Below are 16,184 nucleotides of genomic sequence, written 5' to 3' on the forward strand. Positions count from 1 at the left end.
TGTGCACATTTTGATCTGTTCTGTATATATTTTAATTTTAAGACACAAACAAACCTGGCCAATTACACAGTAAAGCCAACATGACTAGTGTTCTGTGTTTTAAGGTTTGATAGCAGAATTGTCTGTTGATGACCAACAATCATTTACTGAACTACTAATACTTAATGTTATGCCAGTTTTGTGATACGATACACAGAGAGGCACGTGCTCAATGCTGCAATTTATGTGCCTCGTGACAAGTAAGGCGGTGCAGGAATAAACGGGTGGTAATTTCATTATCACCACTTTTTTGTGCTAACAGAATTATCACTATTTTTACAGCACCGTCAAACTATAGGTTTGACCTTGAAGTGGAGGATTTCCTACAGTATCATGCTTGAGGTAAATCTGCCACTTTACGTCTAAAATTTGGCCTCATTACAACCAGCAGTAATCCTGCTAAAGTCACCATGGATCAAAAATGGGGATTCACACCACTTTTCCACCACTTGTAATCACGTGGTAAACCCACAGGACTAAGTGGGGGCGCCGGTAAGCACATTTGGCAGCAATTTGGTAGATTTAACACTAAATAACCACCAGAGTCATAATCAGGCCGTATATCTAATCCCGCAGTCAAGTGCTGGCTGACCGAGTTACCCTTACATCTTTCATGGGTCAGTAAACTATTGACGGAGCTAATAATAATCACAGTGCTTAGAAGTTGGAGAGTCTTGCATGAAGTGCTACATAAAAATTTGAAATGCCTACCTGGATTGTCCCTATGTTTGAAGTTTAGTCTCGAAGATTTAAAAAAAGGGGACACCTAGGATGTGTGTAAAGACAATCACTCATCCTTGAGCAACGGCCTTGCTGCCGCTGACCATTTAATGTACGTTTAAACTAGACATAACATATTCATCCGTGACCCAGATAAGGTTTTGAGGTGGGAGTACTTTCCAAACTGTTTTAATAGAGAGCCACTGTAAAATGCGACCCCAAAAAAATGCATTTTTATCCTGTTTGAGGAACAGAAATGCAAGCGACACAGCAGCGGTTCATACCTTTAAAAGAAATGCATGATAGGGTCAGGAAAGACCCTGTTATGCAGTGGTACCCCCACATCCCGTGCGCGAACGGTTGCCTACAATTTCTGCACATTTAAAAGTGCATCTTGCTTGGAAATGAGTGATGCGATTTTAAATTGGCAGAAATGCCACTTTATCTGATCAAGGAAGTGAAAAAGACCATCTGTATGGGCGCGCATATAAAATGGCCCATTCATGTGTCCCTTGTGGATTGGGCTGCTACTCTTTTGGGCGCAAGTGATGAGATGTGTTGGCGCATTGCATTTCTTGCGGGGGAAAAACAAACAGTTGTTTAACAAGTAAGTCTGGCTTCAAACAAGTTATTATATTCGTGAAACAGCTTCTCCCACACATGAATGTGCATGAACACACTACAAAGATGCATCTTGATAATAAATGCAACGAATACATTAACTTCCAAAAATAAGTTTGCAATGCAAACATGCATTCACTGATGAGCATCATTTGTTTGCTAAAAGGATATTTCCCAATTGTAATTAAGGTTTCCATCTTATTACTGCTCTGATACTAGGAAAATAAATATGCATGCATTATGCCCCACTCGATGAGCATTTGCAGACCTAAAACACAGAAGTTGAACAGAAAGAAACCATTCCACATCTCTCTGTTATGTTTCTGACAAAAGCTCTTTCATGGCCTGCAATGTCCCCCATCCAGATAAGGATCAAAAGATGTGCTCTGGGTTTATGTCAAGTCACCTGCCCTTTGCACTGAACTCTGCTCTCAACTGGTGCATAAATGGTACGCACAGAAAGATAAAAAAGTATTGTATTTAAAAGATTTAAATGCGTAAAAAGGCCTGGTACAACGCTTATCAGGAGGCCTGCCTGAACTTAACAGGGAAGACCTTCCTTTAAAGGTCCGTCCGGGTGATGCTCCTTGTGTTGTAGTTCTAGGTAGATCCACTGCTGTTGGAACCGTGGAAACTATGCCTGTGTTAGGAGCTACTTGCTTTGGCCACCTGCTGCATGTTCCACTTACTCTTCATACTGAAGCCTAGATTTTGATACAGAATGCAATGCCTTAAATGGTGGTTGTAATGGTGGTGTAATGGTGATACTTGGGCATGCCCATAATGTTTTGCTAGGTCAAAGCCCATTGGCACTCTGTTTGCAACCATGTAGCTAATTTAAGGCTTTTCCTGAGGTTTCTCACAGTGATGCAGAAGTGTCCCGGGACATGCTCCTCATACAGAGGTGTCTTCTCTACCAACAATAGATATTTAACTTGAAGTCTTAAGCCCGACCCTTATTTCAGTCTCCTACTCAGCAGACCAGGGTCTAGACTGGCACTGCACAGGGTTGTCAAGGCACCCGTCATTGTTCTGCCACAGTGTCCTTTTTGCCCCATCTGCTGCAGAACTTGCTCCTTCTTGTGTTGTGCCTTAATTAACACTCATACATTGGATATTTGCAGTATGATGTTTTGCCTAATTTAAATACTTAATTGAACCAAGTCATAGTGTGTGGTGTATGCGAATTACTTCAGTGTACTCTTTCAGTATACCAGTGTGTTGTTTTTTTTGGCTAACTGTGTGGACTAATTGTACTTCACTCACAGCCCTGCTCCCTCCTAAAGGTGAGCCTAAGTGCTCTGCCATAGAGAAGTATGGTCTTGCCTTTTGGTTGGAACAACTGAAAACCTTTAGGTTACATGGTTTGCACAGCCCTCGCACTTCAGTTTCTCTCAAGTGATCGTTTTTACCTGTTGCTCTTCTGCTACCATGTTTTCTTCTACCATATTCCTTCAACTCCTGCTGCAAAGTGCTGTTATGGTTCTCACTTTTCCGCGGTTGTTAAGATCCTGAAGACTTTCTGGAAGAATTGCAGTTTTGTGGTGTGAGACCTTCAGCTCACATGCTGCTAATCGTTTGATATTAGGCAATTGTGTGCTGTTTAAACAGATTCTTACTCTTCCGGCACTTTTCTTGTGCTTTACTGGCATTGCTCACTATTACACTGTTCAAGGTTTAGCAGTATTTATTATATAACATGTTTAGTGCTGTTTGTGATTTCAGCCGTTTTGGTGCTGTTTTGGGGTTGTTTTAGTACTTCAGATGGAGACCAGTCCAGCCACTGGCTGAAATAGTATAGGAGCAATATGCTCTGATGGAGATCCGGTGGTGGTTGTTCAGGCGCTCCCAGATTTTTGTACTGTTTATAGACTATCACGTTTTAGTTATGTTCTCTTTGTGAAACTGTTTGGTTTTGGCCTTTTGGCATATTGATATGATGTGATATGATAATGTATTTATATCGCGCTCAAACACAAGTGTTTTAAAGCGCGACAAGGCAAGGGAGAGGGACAGTGGAGAACAAAACAACGATCTTACTAGGCCCAGTGACATTGAGAACGTGCAAGTGCATGGGAAAGGGAAATGGGGAAAAGTGCATGGAAGGGGGAGAAGTGGAAAGTGCGGAGCAGAGGAGAACAGATAAATAATAATAAATAAATAGATAATAAAGGCAATAAACAGTGGTAATGCAGCCAGCAAGTGGCAAGTGCTGTGTTTAAGGCAGATAAGTGCAGAAAGAAAAGAAAGGGGCGTGGGGGACTGTATGGGTACAGATACAGCACCCAGTGCAATGGGTGGCCCGGAGCCAGTGCAGGAGGGTGGCAGGGTGAGCAGGTACCTGGGCCCAGGGGAACAGAAGGTGACCAGGTGCAAAGTGCCAAGAGAGAAACAGATCAGCATGGGGTAGGGGGGGGGCAAAGGCAGAAGCAAAGAGGAAGGTCTTGAGGTGCTTCCGGAACCGGAGATGGTTTTCCTCAAGTTTCAGAGTGGCAGGGAGGCTGCTCCAAAGGGAGGTCCCAGACGAAGAAAGAGATCTACCCCGCCAGCTCGTTTTTTTGAAAAACGACTGACCCTGAGGAAGTTAGAAGTAGAGGAGCGAAGAGCTCGAGAGGGGAGATATTTGCGGAGGGATAGTTGAAGGTATTTTGGACCCAGTCCCCAGAAAGCCTTGTGAACAATGCAGAGGGTTTTGAATTTAATCCTTGCATCCGCTGAGAGCCAATGAAGGGATTTCAGAGATGGAGAGATACAATCCCAGGGCTTGAGGCCAAGGAGAAGTCTTGCAGTCCTGTTCTGGATTAGTTGTAGAGGGCATAGAGTAGTGGCAGGTAGATTTAGAAAGAGGCTGTTACCATAGTCCAACCTGGAGAGAACCAGAACTTGGGAGACTATGAGAATCCGGGGAAAGGAGAGGAAAGAAAGAGCACCTCGGAGGAGGTGCAGTAGGAAGCTAGACCTTTTAGAAACATCCGAGATGTGGGCAGAGAAGGAAAGTGTGGAGTCAAAGATGACCTTGAGGTTCTTAGCCTCACAGGTAGGGGTAGGAGGAGGGCCAAGGGAGGCCAGCCAGAGAGTGAGGGGAAAGGATGGTGAAGGTGTACCGATGAGGAGGATCTCAGTCTTGTTGGCATTTAGACAAAGATCATTGGCGGCACACCAATCTTGAAAGGCAGTTAGGCAATCGGAGATGAGAGAAGGAGAGTAGGAGAGAAGGTGGCAGAGGGTAGCCTGAAAATGAGTTGAGTGTCGTTAGCGTAGCACTGGAACTTTGAGCAGAAAATGGCAATTCCGTGGGCGAGAGTTGCTAGGTATTGGTTGAAAAGCCAGGGCGAGAGATTAGACCCCTGGGGAACACCACAGGTAGAGAGGGAGATAGATGATAGGAAGGACCCAAGTTGGACGTGGGAGGGTCGGTCAGAGAGGAAAGAGGTCAGCCAGGTCAGAGCCTGATCGGTGATACCCAGGTTATCACGGAGACGGTAGAGCAGGGTGATATGGTTGACAGTGTCGAAGGCAGAAGAGAGATAGAGTAGGATGAGGACAGAGGGAATGCTAGAGTGAAGGTTGGAGAGCAGATCTTCACGGATGTTCAAGAGCGCAGTTTCCGTGCTTCTGGCAGATCTGAAGCCAGACTGGTGGTCATAGAGAGAGCTAACAGAATCGGAGTGAACCTTAAACTGCGAGATGGCCAGTTTTTCCACGAGTTTACCAAGAAAGGGAGTAATGGAAATTGGACGATAGTTAGCCGGGCAATAAGGGTCGGCTGTGGGTTTCTTGAGAAGAGGATGCACAAGAAGTGCTTCAGAGGGGAGGGGAATGATCCTGAGGCAAAGGAGAGGTTGCAAAAATCGGCAAGGGCCGTAGCGAGGGTATCAATGTGTTCCTTGATGGTTTTAGAGGGACAGGGATGAACCTGTTTTGATGAGGCTTCTATAGATCGGACTAGTCTAGCGACCTCATCAGGGGAACCAAGAGGAAAGGATGAGAAAGAGGGTGGGGGGGTGGCTGAGGGAGGGTCAGCAAGCACAGACTGAGAGGGGATAGGAGGGGGAGGGGAGGAGAGGGTGGACAGGATGCCCTGGGTTTTTGAGATAAAGTGGGAGGCAAGGGCATTGCACAGAGCCTGGGAGGCAAGAGGAGGGGTAGAGACTGCGGCAGGGTTGGCCAGCTCCATGCAGATTTTAAGAGTTTGGCCAAGTTGTTAGATGCCACAGAGACACGGGCTTGAATGTGGACTCTCTTCTTGGTGCGGACAGAGAGTCGGTATTGCCTTTGGAGCAGGAGACAGGCCAGTTTGTCAGAGGGTAAACAAGAAGCCCTCCATTTCCTCTCAGCTGCCCTACACTTACAGTTAAGTGTAGCTAGGTCGGAGTCATACCAGGAATTGCACTTGGCTTTGGACTTCAAGCGGATCCTCATGGCGGGGGCAAGAGCGTCAAGAGTATCCGAAATAGAAGAGTAGAAGAGTAGAGAAGGGACTGGGCTGTGTCCGGGTGTGAGTCAGCCAGAGGAGGAGGAGGAGGGGGGGGGAGAGAAGGTGGCAGCAAAAGCCTCAACTGACACGCTTCATGGGCCGGATGACTGAGAAGGTAGGTGGCAGTGTTGGAGTAGGCTTGGTTTTGTGGGGGTGGGGGGGAGAGTGAAATATGAGAGGAGAGGAGGCAGTAGTCACTCCGGGAGAGATGTGTGGTCAGAGGAATAGAAAGGGGGAGGCCAGAGGAGATCAAGACATCAAGTGTGTGTCCTGCAGAGTGAGTCGGGCCTGAGGGGAGGATAGAGAGGGAGAGGGAATCGCAGATGTCGCGAAAGAGCAAAGATGAGGGACACGGAGAATCGAGGTGGATGTTGAGGTTGCCGAGGAGGAGGAGTTCAGTGGTATTCTTGCGGTTTGCAGCTAAAGTCTTGTTTTGTTGTTTTGCATAAGGCACTTCTGCTGTAGTTGAACGGTTCTGTGGCTGATCAGACATTGTGCCTGGGGCCTGCGCAGAGTTTTTTGCTCTTCAGCTGCAATTCAAGTTACATTTATTTTACTTTTCCTACCCCGTTTGGACTGTGCGTTCCCATGTTACTTAAGATTAATGTTTCTGTGTTGCAAAGTAGGCAATAAACACATCTGACATGTTGATTTCCCTTTTCAGCATTTTGTAACTGTATGAAATACTGCAATGGCTTCTACCAGTTTGGAAGTAATTCCCTCGGCTGCGGCCGGAGGAACCGGAGAAGGGCTGGGTTTGGATGAACCAAAGAAGATGACCAGAGAGGACTGGAGAAAGAAAAAAGAACTAGAGGAGCAGAGGAAACTTGGAAATGCCCCAGCTGAAGTGGATGAAGAGGGAAAGTAAGTTTCCACATCTATATGTAAGAATATAGACCATGCATCTTCATCCTTCTGAACGTCAGTCCCAACTTTTGACAGAACAGTTTAAATACATATAGTTCTTTACCATCGCCTAATAATGTTAAGCGTGCACACATCGCAGGTCATCGGTCTGTCCTGCTGTTAACCCATTTTAAAGTTTTCTTTTTTCTTGATCTATTCTTGATTGAAACAGTCGTCTGTTTGCGACTATCCTTTAAGGACATTGAAAGTCATAATGCATCAACTGCAAAATAACCTTCTAAACTGTGTTTACGCCAGCTTCAGAGCTTCAGGTCTACCTAGACCACAGAGACAGTGCTCCTTAAAAGTTAATTTTCTCCCTGTGAACTGCATTCTCATGTTCCATTGTGTTTTAATTCTTACTGGCTTGAAGTAGATGGAGGTTGAATTTGAACAACATACTTTTTTGGATGCCTGCATTGCTCCCATGTATTTAGGCTGGCCAGGGCCAGGAAGGTATAAAGCTAGGATGGGAACCCAGTTAACCAAACTCCTTAAATTTAAATGCAGCAATTGGGGGTGGGATAAGCAGCCTGCTTTGGGTTTTTGTAAATGCTTTGCATTAATTCCCTCAGTGAGTCACGTCATTAGTCGCTACCCCAAACTGAATGCTCCTCTCCTCTAAAAGATGTTTTTCTTTGAATCCTTTCCCATTGGTACTCAAACACTCTTATTTGCTCTTGTTCTTTTTTTCATATACCCTACATCGCCATTTCATAATACTTCTCTAGAATCTTTTGCATGAAGGCTTTTTTGTCCTCCTCCACACTGCAGGAAGTAATTATTATATACATGAATGTTTTCTTCACTCCGAATGGTTCTTATCCCAATATTTTTAGTAAGTTCCTAATCCTATTCTTAACACACAAGTTTATAAAGATGTGAGTCCTTTACTTTTCCAGGTGTGTCTGGTTCAACGGTAGCTGGCTTCCAGTCCACTTTTTTCAGGTGGGTTGTTGCAGAGGTATTTGTATTTTTGTAATGGAGGAGGTGAATACCTTTCCAAGAAGTAGTATACCCAAATACGGTACGTCCATGCTAATCATCTCAGCCACGGTGACTATCTTTCTGCTAGGGTATTTTTCGAGGGCTCTGGCTTTAAGCACAAGAAATTATGTTAACATTAATGTCACTGCGTGATAGTCAAATGAGAGAATTCTAGACACTCCTTCAGCGTGGAGTGCCCTTGTATTTTCACTGTTTTCTCCGATTTCTTCAGAAACTGCAGAAACTGCTTCCATCATCCCGGTAAGGATATTGTTCCTCTTTTAGTTGTATCAGCACCTGAAGATGTTACTTATCGACCTTCTTTGGCTATCATTATGTACTGCTTTCAAATGTATACAACCGCCAGTTTTTATCCTTTTCATGCTGAAGCTCTGCAGTGTGACTCTACTCCACTTTGCTTCAATGGACAATCTATTCTTGATTCTATGGAGACTGTTTTATCCTGAAGGAGATTGTCCAAAACAATGGCCTCTTCCTCCACTCCACCTAATGCGGTAAAGAAGTTGGATGCATTTTTGGAGAATGTGGTTGCTACCACTACTACTACTCTCTTTTTCAATGAGGAGTGAACACTAGTATATATTATTTATTTTTGACATGACCCCATCCAGTGAAACCTCTGAGAAGGGTAATTGCAAACCTAGATGTCTGACTGGGAACACACATTTCAGATGTAGGCCTTGAACACACTTTAAATGCCATAGGACAAGCCAGCCCCTCACATCTCAACCTTCAGAGTGCCTAGTTCTTATAATTGCTGCAGTGAATCATTGCCAGCAGCTGTTGAAACTGATCAATGAGCTGATGCTTTATCGATTACTCCTCACAGAAACATGTTTTTCTGACCGCCCAATCATCAAACGGGTTGAACTGCTATCTGCAAGTTACAAGGTTTTATTTATTTATTGGACATTTGTATGGCGCCTATACACAAGTGTTTCCAGGTGCCTTCTGAAAATAAGGAGAATATGAAAAAAGTCTGAGTAGCTACAATCTACAAATGTCCTTGTTTTCACAAAGTAGGTCATCCAGCACATCTTTCAAATATTTACCAATTCGCTCATTGTACCCTCATTCCATATGGATTGCTAATAATAATCCTTTTTATTGGTGAAAACCACCAGGAGAAACCTGGGTGGGCTTCTCAGGCAAATTGTCAGAAGTGAGAGCGAGCCAAGGATTGACGGGTGAATGCGATGAACCACAAAATGGACGAAGGGAATCTTAAGGGCGGGGGACCGAGAGGGGGCGAAGAGAAGACCACCCTAAACATGCTTGTATGGCCTCTAAATGAACAGCACAGGCTGTATAATGTCCTTGCTTTGTGTTTGAGATCCTTTCAAGTGTGGTTTTGTGCTTCCCATCGAAGCACTGTATTCTGTATACTATGAACCATGATCCCAAGGTTGTTACCTACTCATCAGTCCTGTTCTAAGTTTTCTGCGTCCATGCCCCACACTCCTGTGCCATGCTTAAATGTGATTTCATTGTGAAAAAACTTTGCCAAAGGGACGTTATGGTTCCAAGTAAAACCGAAAAACCCTTGAAATTCACCAGTTATGGTAAACTAAGCAACCATAACTCGCGCCACCACCGTGCACTGCTAAGACTAACACCCAGGACATCAAAGATGACATCACAAATGTCATTGATGACATTACTGATGACATCACATGTCTGGCTCACTCTTTTTTTCTTTTGCTGACATATCTAGGCCACATGGTTTTCTTCAGTAACAGTCAGAAACTAAACATTTTATTTTATTTGTAGACGTATCCTTCAAGTAGGTTCTTACAGTAATTCCCTTAGAGTCCAGTCACATCATATGAAACATATACATACGGGAAGACACAAGCTTGAAAGACAGCAATCCTTTTTGTGCATAAAGAAAATCAATAGACTTATGAGCACTTTCTGATAGTTCTGTTGTTTTTTTTTTTATGTCTGTACTTTCCCTGTATATGGTCATATTTGTATACATTGTACTCGCACTACTTTCCTTAGGGTCCAATAATATCAAGTGATACATATACCTAGGGTAAATAGCAGCTTTGAAACAGAGCAATCATTTATTTGCATGAAAATAATCAGTTAAATTATGAATTGTTTCTGCTACTACTTGTGCTTTTTTGCTAACTTCACTTTCCCTGTATATACCCATATTGGTATGTGTTCTTGTGTCTTTGTGTTTTGTCTATAGTAATGCAATTATGTAATACATGTGTTTTATTAGCTACTTATTACAAATTTCACAGTACACAAAAATCTATTAAGAAAACAATTATCATTTCATTATTCAACATATTAACATTACGAATATTATACCTTCATCTTGTACACTGCACACAATTTTATGTTTCTGTATGAGTAGCTTAGTATACTAGATAGAACCCCATAATAGAATGCTATTTATATCAATGCATCGCTCAATGCATTAATTAGGGTATGATATTTATTGCAATGATCCTTGACACTTGTTTCGCAACATTATAATAAGAATCCCTTGTACACATATTTCATGAAAAATACATACACATGTGATGTCATCAATGACATTTGTGATGTCATCTTTGATGTCCTGGGTGTTAGCCTTAGCAGTGCACGGTGGTGCATTTGTGATGTCATCTTTGATGTCCTGGGTGTTAGCCTTAGCAGTGCACGGTGGTGGCGTGAGTTATGGTTGCTTAGCTTACCATAACTGGCGAATTTCAAGGGTTTTTCGGTTTTACTTGGAACCATAACGTCCCTTTGACAAAGTTTTTTCACTGAATATATATATATATATATATATATATATATATATATATATAGACTCGCCTGCTTTATTGTTCACTTTTTGAATTGAATCCTAACTTGGGATTAATGTTACTGCTAGTTACTTCTTTTTAAAGAATGCTTTAAATATCGATGTGTATAAATAAATATGTATTGTATAACTTTAAGTGTGTACGTGTTCACTTGAATACCTGTATTCACTGATTTCATTGCATAGCCCACCACATTAGCCCTCTTAAAATAAGCCTGGCTGATCTGTCACACTACCAACTTGTGTAGTATAGGCCTTTATTAAAAGGTGGGTTACCTAATACCAAGAGACAAGTCTTGTGTAGTCCCACACGAGTTGGACTGCACTAATTCTTACCCAACAACCAGCATAACATTATGCATATTTATCTACATACCATACTGTCTCTATACAGCTAGAATACCCAAATGCGTATAAGTGCTTTATATCCAATTCCAACAAACTGTTTTTATATCTTCTTTCAACTGTGATACATATGAGTCCTATTTATTACAAGAATAAAACCTTAATTATATGCACACTTTCCCACTGCTTGTCATTCACAATAACACAGACACCACGTTGTCATTTCACTCCTACAACGAAGACAAAACTGCTGGCTTTGCCAATGTCAGTTTTTTATTTTACTACTCTGAGCAATTTGCCAACTTTTTGTTTGAGACACACGTATTGCTTCCCAGAGCTGTAAAATAACTCTTTAAACGGTCTCTCCAATGCAGCCCATTAGATTCCAGCAGACCCAACAGGAAGGTAAAACAGTGACTACCTTATCTACTGGAAACAACAGAACAGTCTTCAAAGTTTTTAATAAACTAATCCTCTGTGGAGGCTAAGATTTATGTCAAACCGACAACAGAGCCATGCATAAAAAATGACACCCACACCCACTCGCACCCGACAATGTTGAGTGGGTGGATCGAAGACCCTCATTCCTGCTCTACACTGAATACCAGTAGGTGTTGAAAGCAGAACCTAGGAGCCAATAGAAAACCTTGCTCAGCGGTCTCTGTGGAATAGGTGGTATACTTTTGTTTAGATTTGGCTAGTGTTTGTGACACCCAGCATAAGCTCTTATTTTATTTGTAATGCTCTTTTAACAGTCACTAAGTTTTGACAACATCTCAGTTGACCTAAAACGTTTAACCAGACTAAGTGGCATATATAGGAGTGTTTTTCTTTGAGGTGTTTCCTTTCAATGAGAGTGGGTAAATTAGCTTTACAGATTCCACTGCAGGGCATGGCACAGAACTGATTGCAAGTGATCGCTAATTGTTGTCTTTTTTTTTCTTCTTTTCTTCCTCACAGAGACATCAACCCTCACATTCCTCAGTATATTTCCTCAGTCCCTTGGTACATCGATCCTTCAAAAAGACCAACCTTAAAGCATCAGCGACCCCAAGAGGAGCGGCAAAGAGAGTTCACCAATTTGGGGGAATGGTACAAGAGAGGGGTTCATGAGGTATGGTCATTTCATCCTGTAAATTATTTTCTACTTATAATTCTACTAGGAATTTCTTTCTTTATGCAACTTCCCCCTGTTCACTTTAATGGAGTCACCCGCTAGGTCTGCATTCTGGCTGGTTCCTCAGTGTTTTTTTGGGCGAGTGGGCGCTTTCTGCTTCACTCACCTCACCTCCCATTTCATGTGGGGTGCACTGGTCAGTTCCTATGATTACTAGTGCAGGGGATGTTTCTCCCTTTCGGTCTTAACTTTTCTACAGTGTAGGTAGAACAAGCCACTGTCAGTGAAGTGCTGCAGAGACATTTTGTATCCCTTTGCTTTTGTCGTGTGCCTGGTGGCAGCAAATTTTTATCTTTTTCCCCAGTGTACTACAACAATGCCTGTGTGAGTGCCATACACTCAAAATTGCTGTTCCTCGTAGTACAAGCCAGTTCTTTGTGCCATCATCTTTGTTGGCCATCTTCCTTTCTTAGGTAGTAAATTGTACATTAAGAGCATGCATTTTCAAAGCAATCCAGCGCTAAACCATTGTTCAGAGCTTTGTTTGTGAGAACTGGCTGGAACTGGCAGCCTCCACCAGTATCAATGCTGCAAGTCCCTTCCGTTGGTGAACAAGGACAGCCCCCAGCCTGACATCTGGGTTAAAGTAGGGGACCTAGTGCCATTTGAGATGGTAGACTAAAAGCATCTAAAGCTGGTGGAGATGTCGGGGACAGTGGGGATTGCTGCTGTGCCCAGTATTGGCCAAACTAACCACTGTTTTTCAGTCCTGTGCCTTCAAATCAACTGGGGAAACCTGAACCAGGTGCTGTTTTCCTGTGGACTGGTGGGATTAACCAGTTTGAAACAGCGACGGATGCAGAGCAGGGCTTCAAAGTCTTGATTAGTCGCTCGGTCTGCATCTGGACTGAACCTGCATGCATGTGGACCCTTCTTGCTCAGTCGTTGGAAACTTTGCTGCCATCCTGAGTGCTTTGATGATGGCATCGGTCCAAACTGCAGTTGTCATCTTTCACCGTGAGGAAGGGACTGCTGCAGGCCAAAGTCTGACTGCACTGCTCCTGATGGCCACACCCTGTCCCGGGGCACACTAAGAGCCATTGCTGTCTGCTGCTACTGAGGGGTTCTTCTTGCTGTTGTGTCAAAATTCGAACAGTCATCACTTTGTCCTGGGTTCTGTGCCTAACCTAACCATTGCTGGAAGCTTCAAATCTACAGCCTGTGTACACCCTACAGCTAAGCACACTTCAAGCCTAATTTTCACTGATGATGCTGTGTCTAAATGTGTCTGTGGGGTTCAAGCATGAGTCCAGGGGTTGAAATACCTCTTATCTCTTTACCCGCCCATATCCCTATTGAGTTGTGTTAGGGAGATTTATAATTTTTATGCTTCATCCCCTCTCCTAGTGAGACCGACCCCCAGCACATTTCGCTGGACTTTGGGAACTTTTTCTTTCAAGCCTGAATGAGTGGAGCGTTTTCCACTCATTCATTCTTTTGGACTCTGTCTTTTGGAACTCTATTCTTTGTATTCTACCTGTACCATGGAGTCTGTCCTTAGCTCTTAAAGGCATCTGTGTTTTGACAACTGCAGCACACAGCTCCTAATGGGTAGTGTTGCTGGGGACCCTTAGGGTTCTCCTTTAAGACTCTTTTTCAATATCCACAAGAAACTACAGTTCTTAATGATACTTAGCATCTCTCCCAAAACTCTATAGTCTGAGAGATTGGCACACACCACCTTCAAAGGAGTGCCAAAGGGATACCTAGTAGCCCCTTTCTTTCTGCTCCTGTGACTTTTTAGTCACATAGACAATCACCTAATTCTGGCTGGTGGCAGTGGAGGTGTTCTACCAACTATTGTTTATTTTTTATACTGCAGGCTATATCTATAACCTCGGTAGCGCACAATAAGGGCACCCAAGTACCAACTTGGGGCCTCCATTCTTTTTTCGCCATTACTAGCGTGGTTGTTCTTTGTAAGCCCTTCTACCATTTTGTAGGGGGCAGGGGGGTGTTTGTTTGTTTGTTTTGCCTTTGGCAGAAACCCTTGTGTATCCCCACCTAGGATCCATAGCCTCTGGGCAGGGAGGAAGTGGGGAGGAGTATTCCACCTCCCGTCCATTGTCTGCCAGACTGCCTGAATAGGACCTGCTCCCACAGGGGGTCTGGCTGTCCTGATTGGACAGCAAAAAAATACCTTTCTGTAAAATGCTGAGAGCGATTATAAAGGACTGTGTTCTGGAACTGTGTTCTGGAACTGTATAACAGGTGATGCTTCTGAAGTGAAAAGCAAGTCAACCACTGGAAGCTGAAGTAACCGAAGAAGATGGCAACCAGAGCTGCCTGCAGACCCTTTGCAAGACGACTCCTTCCCTTTGGCTGGTGCGAACAACCAGTCCCAAGACAAACTTTGAAATGAGCCATCTGCCGAGATCCTAAGAGTTTCCAGAGCTGCGGAACCCCAAAACCAGGAGACCTACTGCCTATTTCCAGTGCATCGTCGTGGAAAGGCTGAATCCATCCAAATCTTTGCTGAAACCGTAATGACACTCCAGAGATCTGATCCAACTTGCCCAGACCCCTTCATCAGAGTGTGGGACTGCAGGAAGCGAAAAAGATTGACTGCGCGATCCGTGTCCTTTGTTTGTACTGCAGAAAAGGCACCAAAACCGCAGAGTGAACCCAGAAGTTGCTGAAAGTCGTGCTACAGGTCCTCCTTCGAGATTGCGTCCATTGTCCTGCCTTCAGTCATCAGACCAATTAATCCTGAGATCGGGTCCAGAGCTGCAACGTCGCAGAGCATCCAGCATGAACATTTTCTTCTAACTTAAGGTACTGTGGCGAAAAAGTTATTGCTTACCTGACTCCAAGAAGTCGCTTAAGAGCGTTGGATTGCGCATAGAGGTGTCCAGGGCAACCACCTCTTACCACAGACCCAGGCCACTGCTTGTGTCCCTTTCTGAAGTCCATTTTAAGCCTTGTTAGCTGTTAATTTGCTGCTTCTATAATGATAGAGACGGGAAGAAATACTCAGGAACTCTTATTCATTCACTGCTTGTCAAGACTTCAAGCCTTCTCCAAACTGCCTTTAGTTAGGGTTGTGTTTTGGGACTTAAAGGACTTAAACTGTGAAGAAACCGCCTCTAGAACCTTGAACCAAGCTCATGTTGCACTAAACTTTAAGTGACTTTACTATATGTGTTTGCATAGTTAATGCATTACCGTATAAACCATTGAAACCGCATGAGTGCGCAATAACCGATAATACGATAACATTGTCTTTTCCATTTCTAACGTTGCTACAAATGTAACTGCAAACAAACACAAAAGTGATAGTGCTCTTTGAAGTGTATTAACAAGTATTCCTAAGTGTTTTACAGTGAACGTCTAAACTATTTAAAGTGATTCTGGTGTAAATATAATAAATAGATACTTTTATATAACTTCTATATGTAAGTGCTTCTTTGCTGTGCTTGTCTAACTAGATTCAGTGTACTTACTACAGCTCACATCTTGCTCTTAAGATAAGCCTGACTGCTCTGCCACTCTACCAAGGTACTGAGTTAGTCCAGACTGATGCTAAGCGTTGGAGGATCTACAAACCACTGGGATAGCTTACTAAAGTTTTACTACCAGTAGGACTTTAGGAAAACACGCTTAACTACTTGAATTGATCGTAAAGCCCTTGAAATTAGCTACTTTAATCGGCCAAAGGTGGTGGAGCCTGGGTCAAGATGCCTCGTTGGTTATCTCAGTTAGCTAGGGCCTGGGGACTGGTAGTCTATCCCCTCGCTAGCTGAAGGATTAACTGGAAGTTTGCCACAGTGACTTTTTACAAGAGCTTGCTTGATGAGAACACCTGCTTGTGATAGACTGAACTATAACAAGGATAGACTTGGACTTCTATAGAGTTGATGTTGTAGCTGGAATCATTCTTATCGTACCTTAGGTCCGTTCAACTGTTTTTAAGTTTGTACCCCATGTCAGCTACCTACAATGTATCTTATTTTGCTAAACTCTTATCTAAAGTTTAAGGTGTTCCTTACTGTGCTGTGTATCTGTGGTTTTGTATTTACTGATTGCTTACGTCAAATGTTACATTTTTGTACTGAACTCTTTGGAACTCTGTTAACAGACTTAGC

General features: G+C 43.3%; 1 protein-coding gene across 3 annotated transcripts in view; it reads left to right on the top strand.

Moving 5' to 3' along the window:
- The window catches only part of SLU7 (SLU7 homolog, splicing factor), a 525,459-nt gene that overhangs the window by 33,059 nt on the left and 476,216 nt on the right, over positions 1-16,184 (top strand). For all 3 annotated transcript variants that reach the window (XM_069654248.1, XM_069654249.1, XM_069654250.1), the window contains exons 2-3: positions 6,522-6,721; positions 11,883-12,036. In XM_069654248.1, coding sequence (XP_069510349.1) covers positions 6,549-6,721; positions 11,883-12,036 — 327 coding nt within the window. In that variant the 5' untranslated portion in view covers positions 6,522-6,548. The remainder of the gene's footprint in view (positions 1-6,521; positions 6,722-11,882; positions 12,037-16,184) is intronic.

This window comes from Ambystoma mexicanum, chromosome 3q (assembly GCF_040938575.1).
Source record: "Ambystoma mexicanum isolate Mex_15411 chromosome 3q, UKY_AmexF1_1, whole genome shotgun sequence".
In the NCBI taxonomy this organism is placed as follows: domain Eukaryota; kingdom Metazoa; phylum Chordata; class Amphibia; order Caudata; family Ambystomatidae; genus Ambystoma; species Ambystoma mexicanum.